The 17,562-nt window shown below is 34.8% G+C and overlaps 1 protein-coding gene across 1 annotated transcript in view; it reads right to left on the bottom strand.

Moving 5' to 3' along the window:
* LOC139147258 (terminal nucleotidyltransferase 4B-like) overlaps positions 1–8,834 on the bottom strand; it is a 33,385-nt gene extending 24,551 nt beyond the window's left edge. The window contains exons 1-2 of the mRNA XM_070718287.1: positions 8,315–8,834; positions 1,950–2,073 (exon numbers count right to left, since the gene is read on the bottom strand). Of these exons, the coding sequence (XP_070574388.1) occupies positions 1,950–2,073; positions 8,315–8,706 (516 nt within the window). The 5' untranslated portion in view covers positions 8,707–8,834. The remainder of the gene's footprint in view (positions 1–1,949; positions 2,074–8,314) is intronic.
* Positions 8,835–17,562: the final 8,728 nt, after the last annotated feature.

The following is a 17,562-nucleotide window of genomic DNA, read 5'->3' as shown; positions in this document are numbered from 1 at the left end:
TTTCTCATGTTGCATGCCATAAATCAAGTTTTGATTCGAGTCAAGAGTTTACAGTGTATGTCAACAGAAAATGCAAGCATGACCAAATGATACACTTCTGTTTTTAAATGTATCAAGCTAGTACACACAATTTGTGTCCTGGTAGTGGTACTACTGTGGATCAGATGTTGCGTCCTCTGTCTAAAACTCACAGATTTGACATGATGCTATTTATGCACCCCAACACAATGGGAATAATAAACAATTTTTTTATGTTAAGGAATGTCTCTTCAGACCACATTTCTCAGACTACCAAACCACTATCGTAGAAAACTTTATTATCAACAACAAATTTGTCATTTCTTTTAAGATACTGATGATGGTGGTGGTTAATAGAGAAGCACTACACTAAATTTTTAGACTTATCTAAATTACATCAAAATTGCAACAAAAATATATGCATATAGGTAATTTAGCCTGTGGCAATAGAAAACCTGTTTTGTCTCAAAAATGACATAACACTTGTACAAGAGTCTGAGGCATGACATTACTAACATCAGAAACACACCTCATTAGATGTTACTATCTACTTTGAGTCTCATGTTCATGGAAGAGGAATTACAAAGAGTTTTCCTATTTTGACCCTTTCAAGACAATAGCAAGACCAAATTCAGCATAGCAACATTTTAGAATAGTGAACATAATACACTAAAATCCTGTGTCAAGCATCTTTCTAAATTGCTGACTTCTCATGATCATGTCCCATGTACCATGACCTTGTACCTTCTCCTGTGCTAATACCCAAGAGTGCAGTGATAAAATTTCAAGCAACTGCTGAGCTATGTACAGTCAGCAGTTTTAAAGGTCAACATTTTTATCATTTCAAACATTTATTTTATACTGCTGGATTACTAATCAACCTACTGGCTTCACATGAAATGACAACACTGTTCATACATCAGAACCAGAGTCAATCAAGAAAATGGTCACTTTTCTGGATGTCTTTTCATACAAAAGGTTATAAATTACATCTTTCCATGCAACAGAACTAAATACTCAGCAATCATTAGAGAACATTATGTGACATAAGCCGAAATTATCATCTCCCTCCTTGATATTGTATACACATCTAAGAAGTTCATGACTTTTCCTGTAATCTTTCTCTCTTCCCAATGACCAGTCATCAGACTGACATAAAGAGTTACCTTACAACATCATGTACATCCAGCCGACATGGCCTCAATCCCAAAGGGTTTCTGTTTTAAAAACATAATGTTGGCGTACCAAAATCACAAGAATTCTGCCATGATAATCAGGACTACAAAAGTTCGCACAGACACATACACTCACAGGTCAGATAATGATTGATGCGCACATACTTCTGGGAATAACAAGCAGCACCAGTTGCTAGAACAACTTAGACCTGCCATGTTATTAGATTAACATAGCCATTCAATAACATGAATTTTGATTTTAAATGAAAGCTTTCAATATTCACAGTACACCCACACACATCTTCATAGAAGTATGGTTGCCATCTATCTTGCAATTATTTTTGTTTCGCACGAGAACTTTCGCCTAGATACCACAGACCATGTTAAATACTCAACCAATCAGTGATGCACAGGCCTTACTATGTCTTATGGGCATGACAAAATTTCGTTATGTAAAACAACTGGTACGCTGATGTGCTATTTGGGTTCATCTGAAATGATAGTAGGTCAGTTTTACGGTACTTTGTCTTCCACAATTACGTTTTACAGTTTACAAAGATATGAATACCCAAGAGGATAACAATGCATTGTGAAAGGCTTAGCTTTATGCACAACAAGCAAATCTACATATAGTTTCTTATGCAATACATACCATCTTGGCAAGTGCCGCCACTGAAAATAAGACAACTTGGGCTTCTGAAAGCTATCATATTCAATACCACCAACATTGAAAATAGTGTTTTATCATTAACTTACTTTTGCCGCGGGCCACAATCCCCGGATGATATTTCGTATCCTTTCGACCACTTCAACCCTCATGAGATGTTCCTCTTCCCTTGGCGAAATCCAGCGGTAGAAATCTAAAATCTCTTCATGTAACCTAAACAACATAAAGGGTAAAAAGAAGGAAAAAAAACACAAAAGATAATGTTATGAACAATAAGAATAAATACTTAAACTTTGTCAATATTGTAGGCATGTTGAGATAGACATATATTCTATATACATATACTTTATACCATACAAGGTGACAATGAGAACATTTCAAAGCATTGGAGTTACCAGTTGGTTTTGCAACTTGTTAATTTACATATCAGGTGAATGTACCCATTGCAACAATGCATGGAACGCTGCAAATAACTAGTAAGTAGCCAAATGTAGCCAATGCAGGGTCACAAAAAGTAGACAGATGAGTTTGTTTGGCTGTGTATCATTCACATAATATCCTTGCTTCAATCTTACTTTGAAGTGATATCTAACTTCTCACCCGTCCTTCCTCATCCCAGGCTCACCACTGTATTCATGTTTAATTCCATTATGATAATACCAGCATTACACTAGTTTCATGTCAAAGGGTAATCAAATGCAGGACTAACTGTTCAACTATGGCTTTTTGTTCAACTATGGCTTTTCTTGACCGACAGTCAACCAAAATAGCACTAAAATATTGCAAAGTGGTTCCCCCTCATGTCTATAAATAGCATTCAATTTCACAATATTCTGCATCTGAATATGTGAAGGCATGCTCATCACAAATATAACCTGCTTGACCCAAGCAGCAATGGTTGTGATATCTTTGAAAGTATATCGACACTGGGCTGCTCGGTCTCCTTTCCAGTACCCATTATGCCATACAGTATAGTCTACTAGACTTCAGTTGAGCCTGTTGCAATTACTGGTAACACCATGAAGTCACCATTTACATAATGGTGTGATCTTGAAAGGTCACAGCTCTCCAACAGTCCATCATATGTCACAAAAGTCTAGTCCCATATTCATGATGTTTGGGCCAGTTCTGTTGTTGTCATCAGCTTAGTTACAATAGATTCCCAGACATAGAGATCCCAATAACATTAATTTACTTGGAGACTGGATTGTCACAAATGTGAATACCACTGCAAGGCATACCTGCACTTACTACAACTACATAAAGTTCAAAAGGTATTAGGGGCAACATCAAAAGTTCAATGAAGGATAAAAAACTTAATTCTTTTAGGTTGGGGGTGGGGGGTTTTGACCTAAAAAGTTTCTATCCTACAAAGCGATTTAAGGTAAAATTGCCAGGGGAATGAATATTTTGAAAAAATAGAGCAGAAATGCACACTTTCGTGTTGAATCTAGCGGAGGGAGTTGTTTTAACACGGTGCAGAGCTGCACTTAGTTAGTGGCCTAGTTAGTGTAAACAATGCAGGCTGTTGGCTTCTGTTGCACCATAGATGGTAGTTTCTCTACTGTTTCTGGTTGCACTCGGAATTTATTTTTAATTATATCTTGCTACATTTCTGGTGCATGTGTAGTCCGCCTGAATGGAGCAGTGTGAACTGAGTTGTTACAACCACCAGGACAGATGAGATAAATTTTATGCCTCTGGAAGGAGAAACCTGGACTTTATGTTGTTGTTCTTTTGTCATTCATTGATAAACTTCAAATTTGTTGTTAGTATGTTGTATTTACATTGGATGAAACACAAAGTGTGTTCCCAATCTTAAGCCCCACTAGCTGTATCTTTTAGCATTATTTTTATGATTTACTTTCAAACTAAAATAAGTTTGTGACAATGTAGTCATTTAGGTCTGTGTACACACTGCCGGGGCTATATATGCAATTTTGAACAAGATAAGATTACACTGCGATTAAATGTTCGCCCAAACATTAAATCACAGCCCCATGCAGAAAAGCTAAAACCCTTGATACTATGCATATCTGCATTTAAATCTTCATATAAACTGCACAGCGTAGTCCAAACTGTAATCCACAAGGGTGAATGTTTTCAAACTATGACATTGTATGTTCTGATTCCTTTTAATTTATTAATTTTGAAAATGCCAGGAAATCAAAATGACCGTTAATAAAATTTTAATTTACATGTCAAATGTTCTGAAAGGAATGGTTTCCTAATGCAGTAAAAGCTCATATCTCTTCAGAGGGTAGATTTCAGAGAGGAAAGAATAGGTAGATAATTTGACGTCAACAAATTTCAAGAGTTACAGCTAGTGGGGCCTTAACGATGCATTACTTTATTTCACCCCTAAATTGACTGATCCTTAGCTTCGCTTTACATAGATAGAGCCTGGCAACAGGTTCAATATAAGTCAATTAAGTTTCTAGGGGGGGTGGGGGGGTTTGGGGGGAAACTAAGGGAATTAAGTTTTTTATCCTACATTGAACTTTTGACGTCGCCCCTTACCAATGAAAGATGTTACAGATCACCTGTGATTGAGAAGGCTAAGATTTTAGCCTGTGACATCCTGAAAACAAAGATGGTACACTGAAAAAGTCCTGGTTTGCCTTCTTCTGTTTGGCTGCATTGTATTCACCGTTGCTAATTTTCAGCCAGACACTTCTATGGCTGCCACACATGGCTATATTTATTGTAGACACCCACAGGGTATCTCTTCTGAATTCTTTTTTATAGAACATGCAGAATGAGATTTTTCAAAGGATGAAATTTTAGCCGAGGCTTAGGAAGATGCTCTTTTCACAGTACACAGGAAAATGGATCTAAATATACGACTTTTTGCATTCCACATTTCTAAATGGTGATTTTATCAATCTGAGCAATATACTTTGATTATCATTTTGAACTTTTTGAAATATACTGTATGAAACCTTGGAAAAACTGAATGTAGGTATTACATCATGGACTTTTATTCTCACTGTTAACATTATCCCATATTACAAAATATATTACATCCACACATACTGGCCATGAAAACATAGTAAAATAAACTTGTGTTTTGTTGTAATTACTTCTTATGCTTGTTTTTGTGTAAATCAGAAAATTTCAGACAAAAGAGAGGATTTTGCTGCCATTTAGATGAAAAATAAATCAATAAATTAACAAAATATTGTTGAAGATATGATTATCATACCACTGACAATATAAAATAAAAAAAAAATTACAATATTTGGATGACAAACTTGTACTTCAAACCACCAGAATCATTTTTCTGAAATATTCTAGGCTTTCTTTACTATGCTCAGTGGACACATAAGGTATCTGAAATGTTTACAAAATTACTGAGTTTGAAAGCAGGTTATCTGTAAGCTCTATCAACTGAGTATCACAGTATAAATGTCTTTAAAACAGTAAGGCAAATAAACAAAGCCAGACAGCTGTGACGGACTCAGAAAATTACATGTTATTTCCTGCAAATCACTAATGATATTTGAATAATGATGTTTAGAAAATGAATCATCAAAGAGCTTTTCATATATACAGCTTTTTATTGAAAATGAAAATACATACACAACCTTTTAGTTATTTAAGCTACCTTTGGACAGAGTTTTACTGGAGAACCTTACATGGCAACTTAAATGGCCGTTCACTAGTCACAATTATTTTGGATTAGCACTCTCTCATTATCAGAACACTTTTCAAAACAGAAAACAGAGAGAAAATTCATCATGTACCTTAAAATACGGTAACTTCAGTAATCAACACCAGCAACCAAATGCATTTTCTGAAATTCTGGTGGTATTTTGTTGCCTTTGACTGGAATGTGATAAAATCTGCATTACACAGTCCACTGGGACTCCACTTCATGACCTTTAATTTTAGTCTTGGTCCACTGGCACTAATGCACCTTGCTGAACTATTTTCATTCAAAAACTTCCAACATCTACCGGTGCACATGGACCAAGTGACATTTCTTTCCTGCAGTTCTAAGACACCTGACATTGTTTGAATAAAGTGACATTCTTTACACTCACAAACAGCAGATTGATAGAATGTTGCATTTCATTTGTTTCCATGACAGCTATTTCACAAGTTGGCCAAGACACAATAGGATGACAAGATAGTCTTCAATTTGATGGCAAGCTGTACAAAGGCATTTTCAATCTTACTGCCTTTGTACAATCTTGACCTGTTCATCAAAGTTAAACTTTCAACCATCAGATCAATGTTCTTATGTCAAATCAATTCAACACGCTAGTTCTCCTTTACAATATAATATTCCCATGGCAAAATATTTAGAAATGCTGAAAACCAATGTAAATTTATGGGCACAATCAATACTATGGCTTTTTCAGTAACTGTTAATTTTACCCCTTTTTGAACATTGTACCGCGATGTAAGGGGTTTTTGATCCCAGACATTTCATCATATTGTAAAGCCATCAACACTTATTGTACTATTGTAGTATATTTTTGCTGTTTTTTCTTCTGACCACTAAACCACATCTATAACATCTACTACACTACCAGTATTTTGTGGCATAAATTACATTTTAAGTTGAAGCATTAGGTATGTTCCATTGCGCCCACGTTTTAAAAGTGTGACTGTCCAATACTTCTATGACAAGAATGGCACCATCCCACTCACTAATTTGTTTATTTACATGACTGACAAAGTGTCTTGCAGAACTACCAATATTTGAACAGTCAACCAGTTGGTATTCTGGGGAGGTAAACACGAGGCGAATTGAAGGGACAGCTTCAGATATTCATACTCGTGTTGATTTTGAGAGCAATGGGTTTACGATGGCAATGGCTCAATTTGAAGAGACATCAACCACACAATTCAACATGTTAACTGAGCATGAAATAATACATGTGCACACAGTGTGAGATATTCTCTTTCCAATGACAATGAGCAAATTCTGAAATCAACCAAGTATTCAATGATGACACTATGAACTTGTGATGGTTAACTAAACCAGGTTATGGATAATAATAATGGATAATAATTCCAAACACTTGGTCAAACCTACTCAATTACTGAGCTAGGATAGCAAGACTTAGATTATGTCATCTGCACTTATATGGAACAAAAGGCTGCTGCTGCCACTGTTCAGATGGGTATACATAAGGCGGCCTATTGTTACCTTTGAGTCAATTTACAAAATGAAAGCTCTTCATGACAGAGCCGTTCCTGGAAGGTATGAGGACATTTGAATAGTCTGTCTATGTTATATCTTCAGATTTTGCTGTAATTTTGAATATGTTTGTTCTTGGTGATGGAACAAAATTATTTTGTATTTGTTATCATATTCTTTCACGTATCACATACGACTGTCACTCAGTCACCACCTCTAACATCTGCTTTCCTGGTCCAGTAAAAAGAGCATGCTCAGTGAGTCAGTGTCAACACTGTTTTCGTGTGTATGAACACACTTCATTTTGACTATAAAACATTCATGGCAACATGTGGTGTTCCTAGAAGACGATTGAATTTCGAATTATTTCAATTACGGAGATTAATAAAATTTCACTTTATTGCTAGAAATTGGTTAATGTGAATTGCAGTAATTTGAAGATGAGTCAAGGTTAGCGATGAGCTTCTCGGTGGGTTGTTTCTAGCACCTTCCATCATCCACATTCCTAGAATAAGGCAATCACACTATGTCATTGTCACCGGTGTCGAGAAAACAAAGAAAGGGGTATTTTTGTTAACAGTATATACCAACTATTGGACCGCTGCAATCACGTTTGAGGGCACGACTTAGACTAGTAATACAGGCTGGAGTTTCTTCGTCGGCTTCTTTGGACATCTGACAACTGATTTGTGGCCTATTCTTTTCCTGTCCGTGTCGACACATCAATTTGAAATCTGTCAATTTGTAATTTTAGTCAGTTTCCTTGGAGAAATAGCGGCTTATTTCGTATCAGAGAACCCGAAACTGAAGCTATTTCGACGGCGAAATTGTTGTTATTGAAGTCTACCATATTGAATTTTCCTTTTTGCATGGGAGGGGCCATCTTTACCTGACAAGTGCCGCACATACGACACGATATCTGAGCATGTCATTTTCAACCAAAATCACAGACGCACACAGATAACGTCAACTGCGATGTCTTAGAGTGTAATGTAAGGTATATGAAAACTAAGGGATTTCGAAAATTGTACGGTGAAAAAATACGGTAGTGAAGTAAGATCTGATATTTTTGGAGACGGCCTGTGCATATTCACCGCAGCGTGACCAACACTAGGTTTTGCAGCTATAGCTAACGGCCCTCGCGATAGACATGGGTACGTAACTTTTGAACCCCATTCAACGGTATGCGTCGTAAAACAAACAGCAAATGTTGGTGTTACGCAAGCAGCTACATACGAATATTCTGATCAGTAAAACAGTTCAAAATTTACTATTGGGGAACTGCCTGGTCCCAATACTTACCCTAAAACCCCATCGCTATATGTTTTATTTGGTATTCGCCATGGTGTACCTCCTTCGCCCTTCTGCTGGTTAGTTTTCAACCCATATCCATACGTACTCGCAGGATTATCTCGTTTCCTTTTAAACCCATAGTTCGTTTTATCACCGTAAATGAAGCCCTGCTGTCCATTTCTGTAGTTATTGGAATCTCTGTTACTGTCCAAGGGGATATAATCCTGACCTGGGTGAAGATTTTTTGGTTCCAGGGCGGTCCTGCTGTCGTTCATTCCGACGATCCCGTCCCTCAAGTACAAATCGCTCAAACCTCGTTTAGTAGCTTCAAAATTTTGCATCCACAGATTATGTGCTGGTCCAAATTGTTCTGGTTGATACCAAGCTATTTGTGGATCCATCCAAACTGCACTGTTCTTGACGAATTCTAGCGGTGATATGGGCCAGAAACCGTCGATAAAATCCTCCTCGAAAAGCAGAGAGATCCAGTCAGCAAAAGTTGAAAATGGCCGACTTGTTCACTGCACAGTCGTGCTGCGCATGATTGTAGCCGACATTTCGTCCATTCATTAGGCCCGTAACCATGAATAATCTATCGATTTTAAAACTGCTTTCATATTAAAAATACACGGCTGAGGCCATTCAAATACAGTTTCTTATTCAAGTATTTCAATAAATCAGCAAGAACTAATGCCTTTCCTCCGTTCAGGAGAATGAGGTTTGATTTTATGATGCAAAGTAAAAAATAAGCTATTCAAAAGATATATTCAGACCATGGGTAGATTTAAAGTTCAAATCTGCCTTCTGATTGGTTAATTTTGGGTCACAAGGGGGCGTCCTCTGTACTGTCCTTTGTTTTCATTGGCCTATATTACACCACCCTGGAATTGATTGATAACTTGTTTACCATTGCTTGTGCAACACCAAAGCAAGCATTTGTTACTGAAAGTCATGTCTAATTTCTATAACTTACAAGCATGCTTGTTGCGAACAAAGGTGATGAAGAAATCTTTGGAATGTAACTGTTCAGTAAACAAAAAGTCAACAAGTACATAATATAAAATATACATAAAACAAACAAAGCAAGGGAAAGTACAAGTAAATTTCTTGCACTTGTAGTTTGAGGGAAAACATTAAAGTAGCAAAAAATGATATAATGTCTATGCAGCCATATACCTGATGTTTATTTATAAAATCAATGAAAGGGAAATGAAAACTGCAAAATTTTAAACATAGCCTTACAGTTTCAGGAATCTCTTTTAATTTGCAGTCTGAGATCACTATTACAGGTTTAGTTCTTCTCCTCGATACCTTTACACAGATCAGAAAATAGTATTGAAAGATTAGGAGTGGATAAGGCATTTTGGAATATCATTGAAGAATGTCTTCAAAATCAAACCAATGAATGACAACTTTAGACAATAACTGTTGTATGAGAAGTCTGTGATTGGTTCCGAGTTCTTTAGTGGATAATTTACTTGGTCTTGTCCAAAATAAATGTGAATTACCTTTGTTTGAGTTTTCAAATAGCTAATAATATTCTGTACTATTGACAATGACAATATACCATATTGTACTGTATTCATTTGGAATGGACTTATTTTAACCCTTGATTGCTACGAAACAATCCATGATCTTGTGAAAGCTGATGCTCTAAAATCCTCCTGGCATGGAAAACGTGACTTTATATTATACATGTAATTTGACTTATTTGTTGAAAATTCCTGGAAAAGACACATAAGATTGTAACAAAATACATTCAAATAAAAATTATCTTCCATTTTACCTTTATTAAAACCAAAACATGGAAAGTGTCATTCCGTACAAATGTTAACACCTTTCTTGTTTACATTAGTCCTCTATCCCTCATTTGCTCATCAGTTCTTGTGAACATCAACTATGTACATGATGTCTGTCCTTCTTTTCCTTCAAAGCTAGATTTTTATTTTCAGATGAAGCGGATAAGCAAACAGTGCCTCTATAAAGAGATGAACAATATTTTGATTGTTTGTACACTTAAGTTTCGGGTCATCTAAGCTCCTCTGAGACTGTCTCCAATCTCTCATAAGGTTGGGCACAACCCTGCACTCTGACCCTATCAAGCCTATGTCTATGTCTGTTGATTATTTGCAGCTCATATTGAAGCTTGCAATTCCAGATTATAATCAACATTTCTGCTTGTTTCAGTAATTCTTTTCATGTATGCTAATTTTTGTTAAATTACAAAAAATCAAAGTTACTGGTTTCTTGGTTTCTAATAGTGAAATATTGAAAGCATGCACATTTTGAAGGGAAAACTATAAAATAGATTTATTCATCTAGATATGTGAAGGCCTAGATTGACCATTAAACCTGTTCTCAGTCCCCCAGTTTCATGTAAATAGATCCACAATCACCATTGATAACAAGGGATGTGGGCCAAACCAAAGTGTTGCAAGGGTAAAAAACAAATATCCCAATAAAACAATCACAGATGGAGACAAATCATTACCTGTATATAGGGGAGAGTGTTTAATAATGGGATCTTTAAAGACATCCTTTGTCAAGTTCAGTGACAGCTAGGTGACATTTTCTACAGTGGAAAATACATAAAAGAATCACATGAAAATTGTAAAATTGGAAAGGTTGAATTGAAAAAGCTTTAACCTGTTCAACCTCAATTCCCTATAATCAGGTCCATACTCACCATTGACAACAATGGGTTTGAGCCAAACCATTGTTGTGAAAAGGTTAAAGTTAGGGAGCAGTCATGCATGCATGGTAATTACTTATCAATCACCAGTATTTGGTCTTTGTGTTGAATATATGAAGGAGTCTCCAGCAGTGTTTGTGTTGAAATGAAAGAGAAAAGTTTTTGTACATTTTAAGTTCAGATGATAAACTTTTTCTCATTAAATATATAACAAACCACGGTCTGTGTTCCCCCCAGCAGCTTCAGGTAAAGATATTGACAAGAATGTTTAGTCTTTTTTTGCTATACTGCACTTTCCGGAGTGTGTTCTTATGCAGTAAAGTGTTATAATTAAGTGTTAAAGTGTTGATAGGAGTACAGTTATTTCAATACACACATGTATATTGCGATACTTTTATGCATAACATATTATTAGAGCCGTTCATGCTCTGGTCAGAAAAACTGACAGTAAAACTAACAACCAGAAAATACTTTCAACAGATTTTTCTCCATTTGTCCCTTCAAGTATGTACACTATCTATTAACAGTGTTTTTCATTGTCACCAGATTGATCAAGTGCTAATTTACAATGAAAGTGCACAATTTGAATATCAGCAGTCGTGTTGGCCAGTGTAAGATTCAGGGTGCCCCATTCACTGTGTTCATTGTACCCATTACGAGCATTGAGATCTGTAAAAAAATCAAAATAATAGGTTTGTATGCTGACCTCAAGGTAGTGCAGCTTACATAAATTCATAGAGCAGTCAATGACCCGACAAGCAGAGGTCATGCCCTCTCTTTGGCAAGCGATACCATGAATATTAAGTAAACATTCATATGAACGGACCACACCTCCATGTTCCTGATTGGCAGGTATTTTTCACAGTGACGACTATTTGAAAAAAATAAGACTAGTATTTTCTCTTATTCTGTTGGAAATTAATTTGAGCATACCATCCTCCCAGGACAGTAATATGAAGAGATCATAGAAAGAGAAAGGGAAGATTTTCTTTGGTTAATGAACATACACCGGTACTTTTTGTCTTTTTTTCATAAGTAAACATTTCCAAAAACAATAAGACACATCATCTATAATACTGCTTCATTTTTGTTGACATCTCATTACAGATAAAGAAGAATTCCCAAACTTAAAGATTATTCTACTTAATTACTGTTTTTAATTTAATTCTTTCCTCATACAGGGACAGTCACAACATCAAGCAAAGTATTTTAAAGTCAGTTTTGTTTGCTTTTTTCATTCTAACAATTATAGTAATATATATCTCTATAAAACCATATGAACTTAACCAAACTTAAACTTAACCATTAAATACACAGCTCAAGGTACACAAGTGCCATACAACTGCAACAATAGCATGATGACCACTTTATTGTATTATTTACTCTCAATCTTACTTATTTGTCAATAATCATGTGTACATTTTATATTTGTAAGTCTCAAAAGAGTCATCATGACAATTAGTCACAGCATCTGTTTGAGTGAGATAAGACTACACTGTTATTGATGAGGCATCAAAAATGTAACTACAAAGGCAATACTCAGAGCCAAGTCTAGTATCTCATCACAGTATGGTCTTTGCTAAGCTTTGGGGTACGTTACAAAAACTACAAACAGATTCTAGACTGCTGGATCTTGATCAGGCTATTTAAAGAAAATTCTTTGTTTGCCATAATTGGATTTTTGAAAAACTTACCACCCAGCAAGGGAAAAAAACAAACACAGACAAAAAACACATGCTAAATTTTTATTTGGTTTCCTTTGGAAAAATAATATTTTTGTTTGTAATAGTGTTAACATTATGTTTATTTTCTTAATTTTCTCTGAAAATCTACCAGCATAAAGATAGCAAACAAAGAATTTTATTTAAAGTGTCTTATCAGAAAATCAAAGTTCTTTATTGATAATGAGGCTACAGGGTGCCATCCGGCTATATTTTCTTAATGAAAATAAGCATCTAGTAAGTCACACATCTTTCTTTGTTTTTATTTAATTTCTGCTTTCAATGTAGAAAAGTATGAATAGGAAGGAAACACTACAGCTTCATGAACTTCCTGTAAGCAAAGAAGTTAATGACTGAAATCAATACACATTGATTCTAAAAGGCTGCATAATATCTACCATCACTCAGGTTTTTTGATTTTATATTTTTTGTTTGAATCGTAAATTGTATCATCTGTAACTTTTTTCAATGGTTTTATGAGTGTGTATGTGTTGAGGCAATACACAGTTAGAAACAGGATATTTTTAAACTTTTGCTCAAACTTTTCACAAGGAAACTGTTTTACCTGGTTCTTTTTCATAAACAAAACAGGCATGACCATGCAAAGTGAGGGAATTGAGAAGGAAATTTCTTAAAATAAACCTGATAATACTTGAATTTTGATACTTGAAGTTTGAAACAGCCATTATGACCCATTTGAAGTTATCAAAACAAGCTAAAATCAAGCTAAAAGATTTCTTTATCACAAATAGAAACAATTCCCCCAATAAAATAAAATTATGCAAATTTCACCAGAATTTGATCAAATCTTACTGACGTCACCCGTAAAAACCTTTACACTAAGTTTCAACTCAATCGGACGTGTGGTTTCAGAGAAAAAAAAACTTTTGCTCAAACTTTTCCTAAGGAGACTGTTTTACCTGGTTCTTTTTCATAAACAAAACAGGCATGACCATGCAAAGTGAGGGAATTGAGAAGGAAATTTCTTAAAATAAACCTGGTAATACTTGAAGTTTGATACTTGAAGTTTGAACAGCCGTTATGACCCATTTGAAGTTATCAAAACAAGCTAAAATCAAGCTAAAAGATTTTTTTATCACAAATAGAAACAATTCCCCCATAAAATAAAATTATGCAAATTTCACCAGAATTTGATCAAATCTTACTGACGTCACCCGTAAAAACCTTTACACTAAGTTTCAACTCAATCGGACGTGTGGTTTCAGAGAAAAAAAAACTTTTGCTCAAACTTTTCCTAAGGAGACTGTTTTACCTGGTTCTTTTTCATAAACAAAACAGGCATGACCATGCAAAGTGAGGGAATAGAGAAGGAAATTTCTTAAAATAAACCTGATAATACTTGAATTTTGATACTTGAAGTTTGAAACAGCCGTTATGACCCATTTTAACCATATTTGGAAAAATAGTGACAATGTCACTGGTCGCTCCCATATAGTTATCAAAACAAGCTAAAATCAAGCTAAAAGATTTTTTTATCACAAATAGAAACAATTCCCCCAATAAAATAAAATTATGCAAATTTCACCAGAATTTGATCAAATCTTACTGACGTCACCCGTAAAAACCTCTACACTAAGTTTCAACTCAATCGGACGTGTGGTTTCAGAGAAAAAAAAAATTTGATCAAAAATGAAAAAAATAGCCCAAAAATGCAAATATGCAAATTTCACCACGATTTGCCCAGATTTGGGAAACTCCCGAAAGGTCACTCCTATGTACTTCCATACCAAGTTTCAAATCAATCAGACTTGTGGTTTCAGAGAAGAAGATTTTTTGACCAAAAATGGGAGAAAATTACAAAAAAATTCATGAAAAATAGCAAGTCCAAGATACTGACCCAAGATGTGCACAATCATTTCAGGTCAGCCCAAAGTACTTACATGCTAATTTTTCATCTAATCTGCTCAGTGGCTATTGAGATTTTCAATAAAATGTAAACTTGTAAACATATATACATATGGCTATGGGAGCTAACAAGCGACCCAATGGTCCTATTAGTGCAAGATCCGAGGTATAATGATATTCAAATATGCAGATTACCTTAATGAGCATTGTTTCTGTATTAAAATTTTATGCTAATGACCCTTAATCAATGTGGAATATTCATGTACCTCGGATCTTGCATTGTATACAATGGTCGACAGAGCTCTGCTGTGTTATGTAGAGAGCAACTTTTTGTGACATATGTATTGATGAAGAAGGTTGAGATCTTTGATAGCTCATTTCAGGATGGCCTGACCTAAAATGGCAAAATTAGCTGCAAAAATACAAAATTGATGATTTCATCATAATTATGTATAAAAATGTATACCAAATATCAAAGCTATCACATGAGTAACTTTTGAGAAACAAATATTTTGACCCAAAACGGCAAAAACTGACCCAAAAATACAAAATTGAAGATTTCATCAAATTTCACTATATCACACTAAGAGAACCCCCAGGAACCTGTATACCAATTATCAAAGGCATCAGACAAGTAGTTATTGAGAAACACATTTTTGACCAAAAAATGGCAAAAATTGCACCAAAAATACAAAATTGCAGATTTCATCATATATTCTGTATATCATATTTAGTTTATCTGTAGGAACCTGTATACCACATATCAAAGCTGTCAGACGAGCGATTTTGATGTAATAAATCTTTAACCAAAAATGACAAAAAATTCCTTAAAGATACAGATTTGCTTATTTCATCACAATTTGAACAAATCCAAGTTGGGTTATCCCTAGGGACCTGTATACCAAATATCAAAGCTGTCAGACGAGCGGTTTTGATGAAATAAATTTTTGACCAAAAATGACAAAAAAATTCCTTAAAAATACAAATTTGCTTATTTCATCACAATTTGAACAAATCCAAGTTGGGTTATCCCGAGGGACCTGTATACCAAATATCAAAGCTGTCAGACGAGCGGTTTTGATGAAATAAATTTTTGACCAAAAATGACAAAAAAATTCCTTAAAAATACAAATTTGCTTATTTCATCACAATTTGAACAAATCCAAATTGGGTTATCCCTAGGGACCTGTATACCAAATATCAAAGCTGTCAGACAAGCGGTTTTGATGAAATAAATTTTTGACCAAAAATGACAAAAATATTCCTTAAAAATACAGATTTGCATATTTCATCACAATTTGAACAAATCCAAGTTGGGTTATCCCTAGGGACCTGTATACCAAATATCAAAGCTGTCTGACCAGCGGTTATGAAGAAGAAGATTTTTTACCAAAAACGCCTTTTTTGGCACTAATTTGCATATTTTCAACAATATCAAAAAAATAAAAAAAAACACAATCATTTCAGGTCAGCCCAAAGTACTTACATGCTAATTTTTCATGTAATCTGCTCAGTGGTTATTGAGATTTTCAATTTTGACTGTTTTTACATTTTTCACTTCATTTGCATATTTTTGGCAATGACAACTTCATTTGAACAAAATCTCATCTACAGCCCATCATCCATGTACACACCAAATATCAAGATGAAATGTGCAGCGGTTTTGGAGTTTTTGATGTTGACGGACAGACATACAGATATACAAACATACAGACATACAGACATACAGACATACATACATACAAACATTTCCCTAGCCTATAAGAATAGCTTCCATTGCCATATATACATAATTATGGCTATGGGAGCTAAAAACCTGAATGTTTTGTTATTTTTTGATTTTGTAAATTGCTCCATAAATGAGTCGAAATAAACAGCAGGCAAGCAAAGCTTCTGAAAAAATTCCAGTGTACAAACATTTTCACACCCTTCATTCTAACTGAAGTATATTCATTTGTTTGTGAAAGAGTAAATGACAATTGAAGTGGAGTGAGAAGTAAACTTCAACTATGTATGCTGAACTATTTCATTTACTGAACAGGGCATAGGTTAGAAATATTCATGTAAAGAACTTTTTCAAAACAAGGGTTCAGAAGTAGATTGTTTAAAATATATGACTAATTTTAACTACTTAACATGGCCAGATACCTCTAAAGGGTTCCAAATATATTCAATCAGACAGCAAGCTAATTGCTCATTGAATTTGACAAGTTTATTTTTATTCAATTTTAATGTGGAAGTGTGAAATAGCTGGAAAAAGTTCTGTTCTTTACAAAGCTGCTATATTGATTTCATAAAAACAAGAAGAACAATGTCAGTAAGATAAAAACAGGATTGAAAACCTATTAGTTGCTGCCAAGGCCAAAATGCAAACATTAGTCATTTATATATTTATAGAACAGGAAATGACAACATTGATAAACAAAATTAGTGATGTCAATGGAGAAAGAAAGGGATACACAGATGTCTTTGGTTTAAAGAAGTGTCCATAGAATTGACATTCCTGCTCAATAGTGCATGATGGACAACAAAAAATAAATTACTGTAATCATCATCCTATATTTGTGTACCTTCATAATGTTCTATTTTTAATGATACATACAATATACAGCTGATTTCCTAGAAGTTCTTACATGTGCAGCTAAATACAGAATACTAGAAACAGAGAAATTGTTGTCCAGTCACTTCCGGCAGGCCAAATTGAAAGTACAGAGTTTAGGAAATTCTAGAATTAAGGTAATTTGTTTCTCTGGTACCAAAATTTGCAATTTTGAAAGAGATTGGTCAAAAGTTTGTTTGAGGAGAGTTTGAGCGTGAACACTGGATTTTTCCATAAAAGTCACATGCAGTCTCATTCTGTAAGCATGACATTAAATTGTCAAAGTCGCTCATATCAATATCAGACAGAATCGTGCAGAATCCAGTATGAGTAATCAACAAAATGTAACTTCAATCAAATTCTTAATATGGAAAGAATG

This window comes from Ptychodera flava, chromosome 13 (assembly GCF_041260155.1).
Source record: "Ptychodera flava strain L36383 chromosome 13, AS_Pfla_20210202, whole genome shotgun sequence".
Classification (NCBI taxonomy): Eukaryota; Metazoa; Hemichordata; class Enteropneusta; family Ptychoderidae; genus Ptychodera; species Ptychodera flava.
Note: the sequence above shows the minus strand (reverse complement) of the source record. Positions and strands in the feature narration are given on the sequence as shown.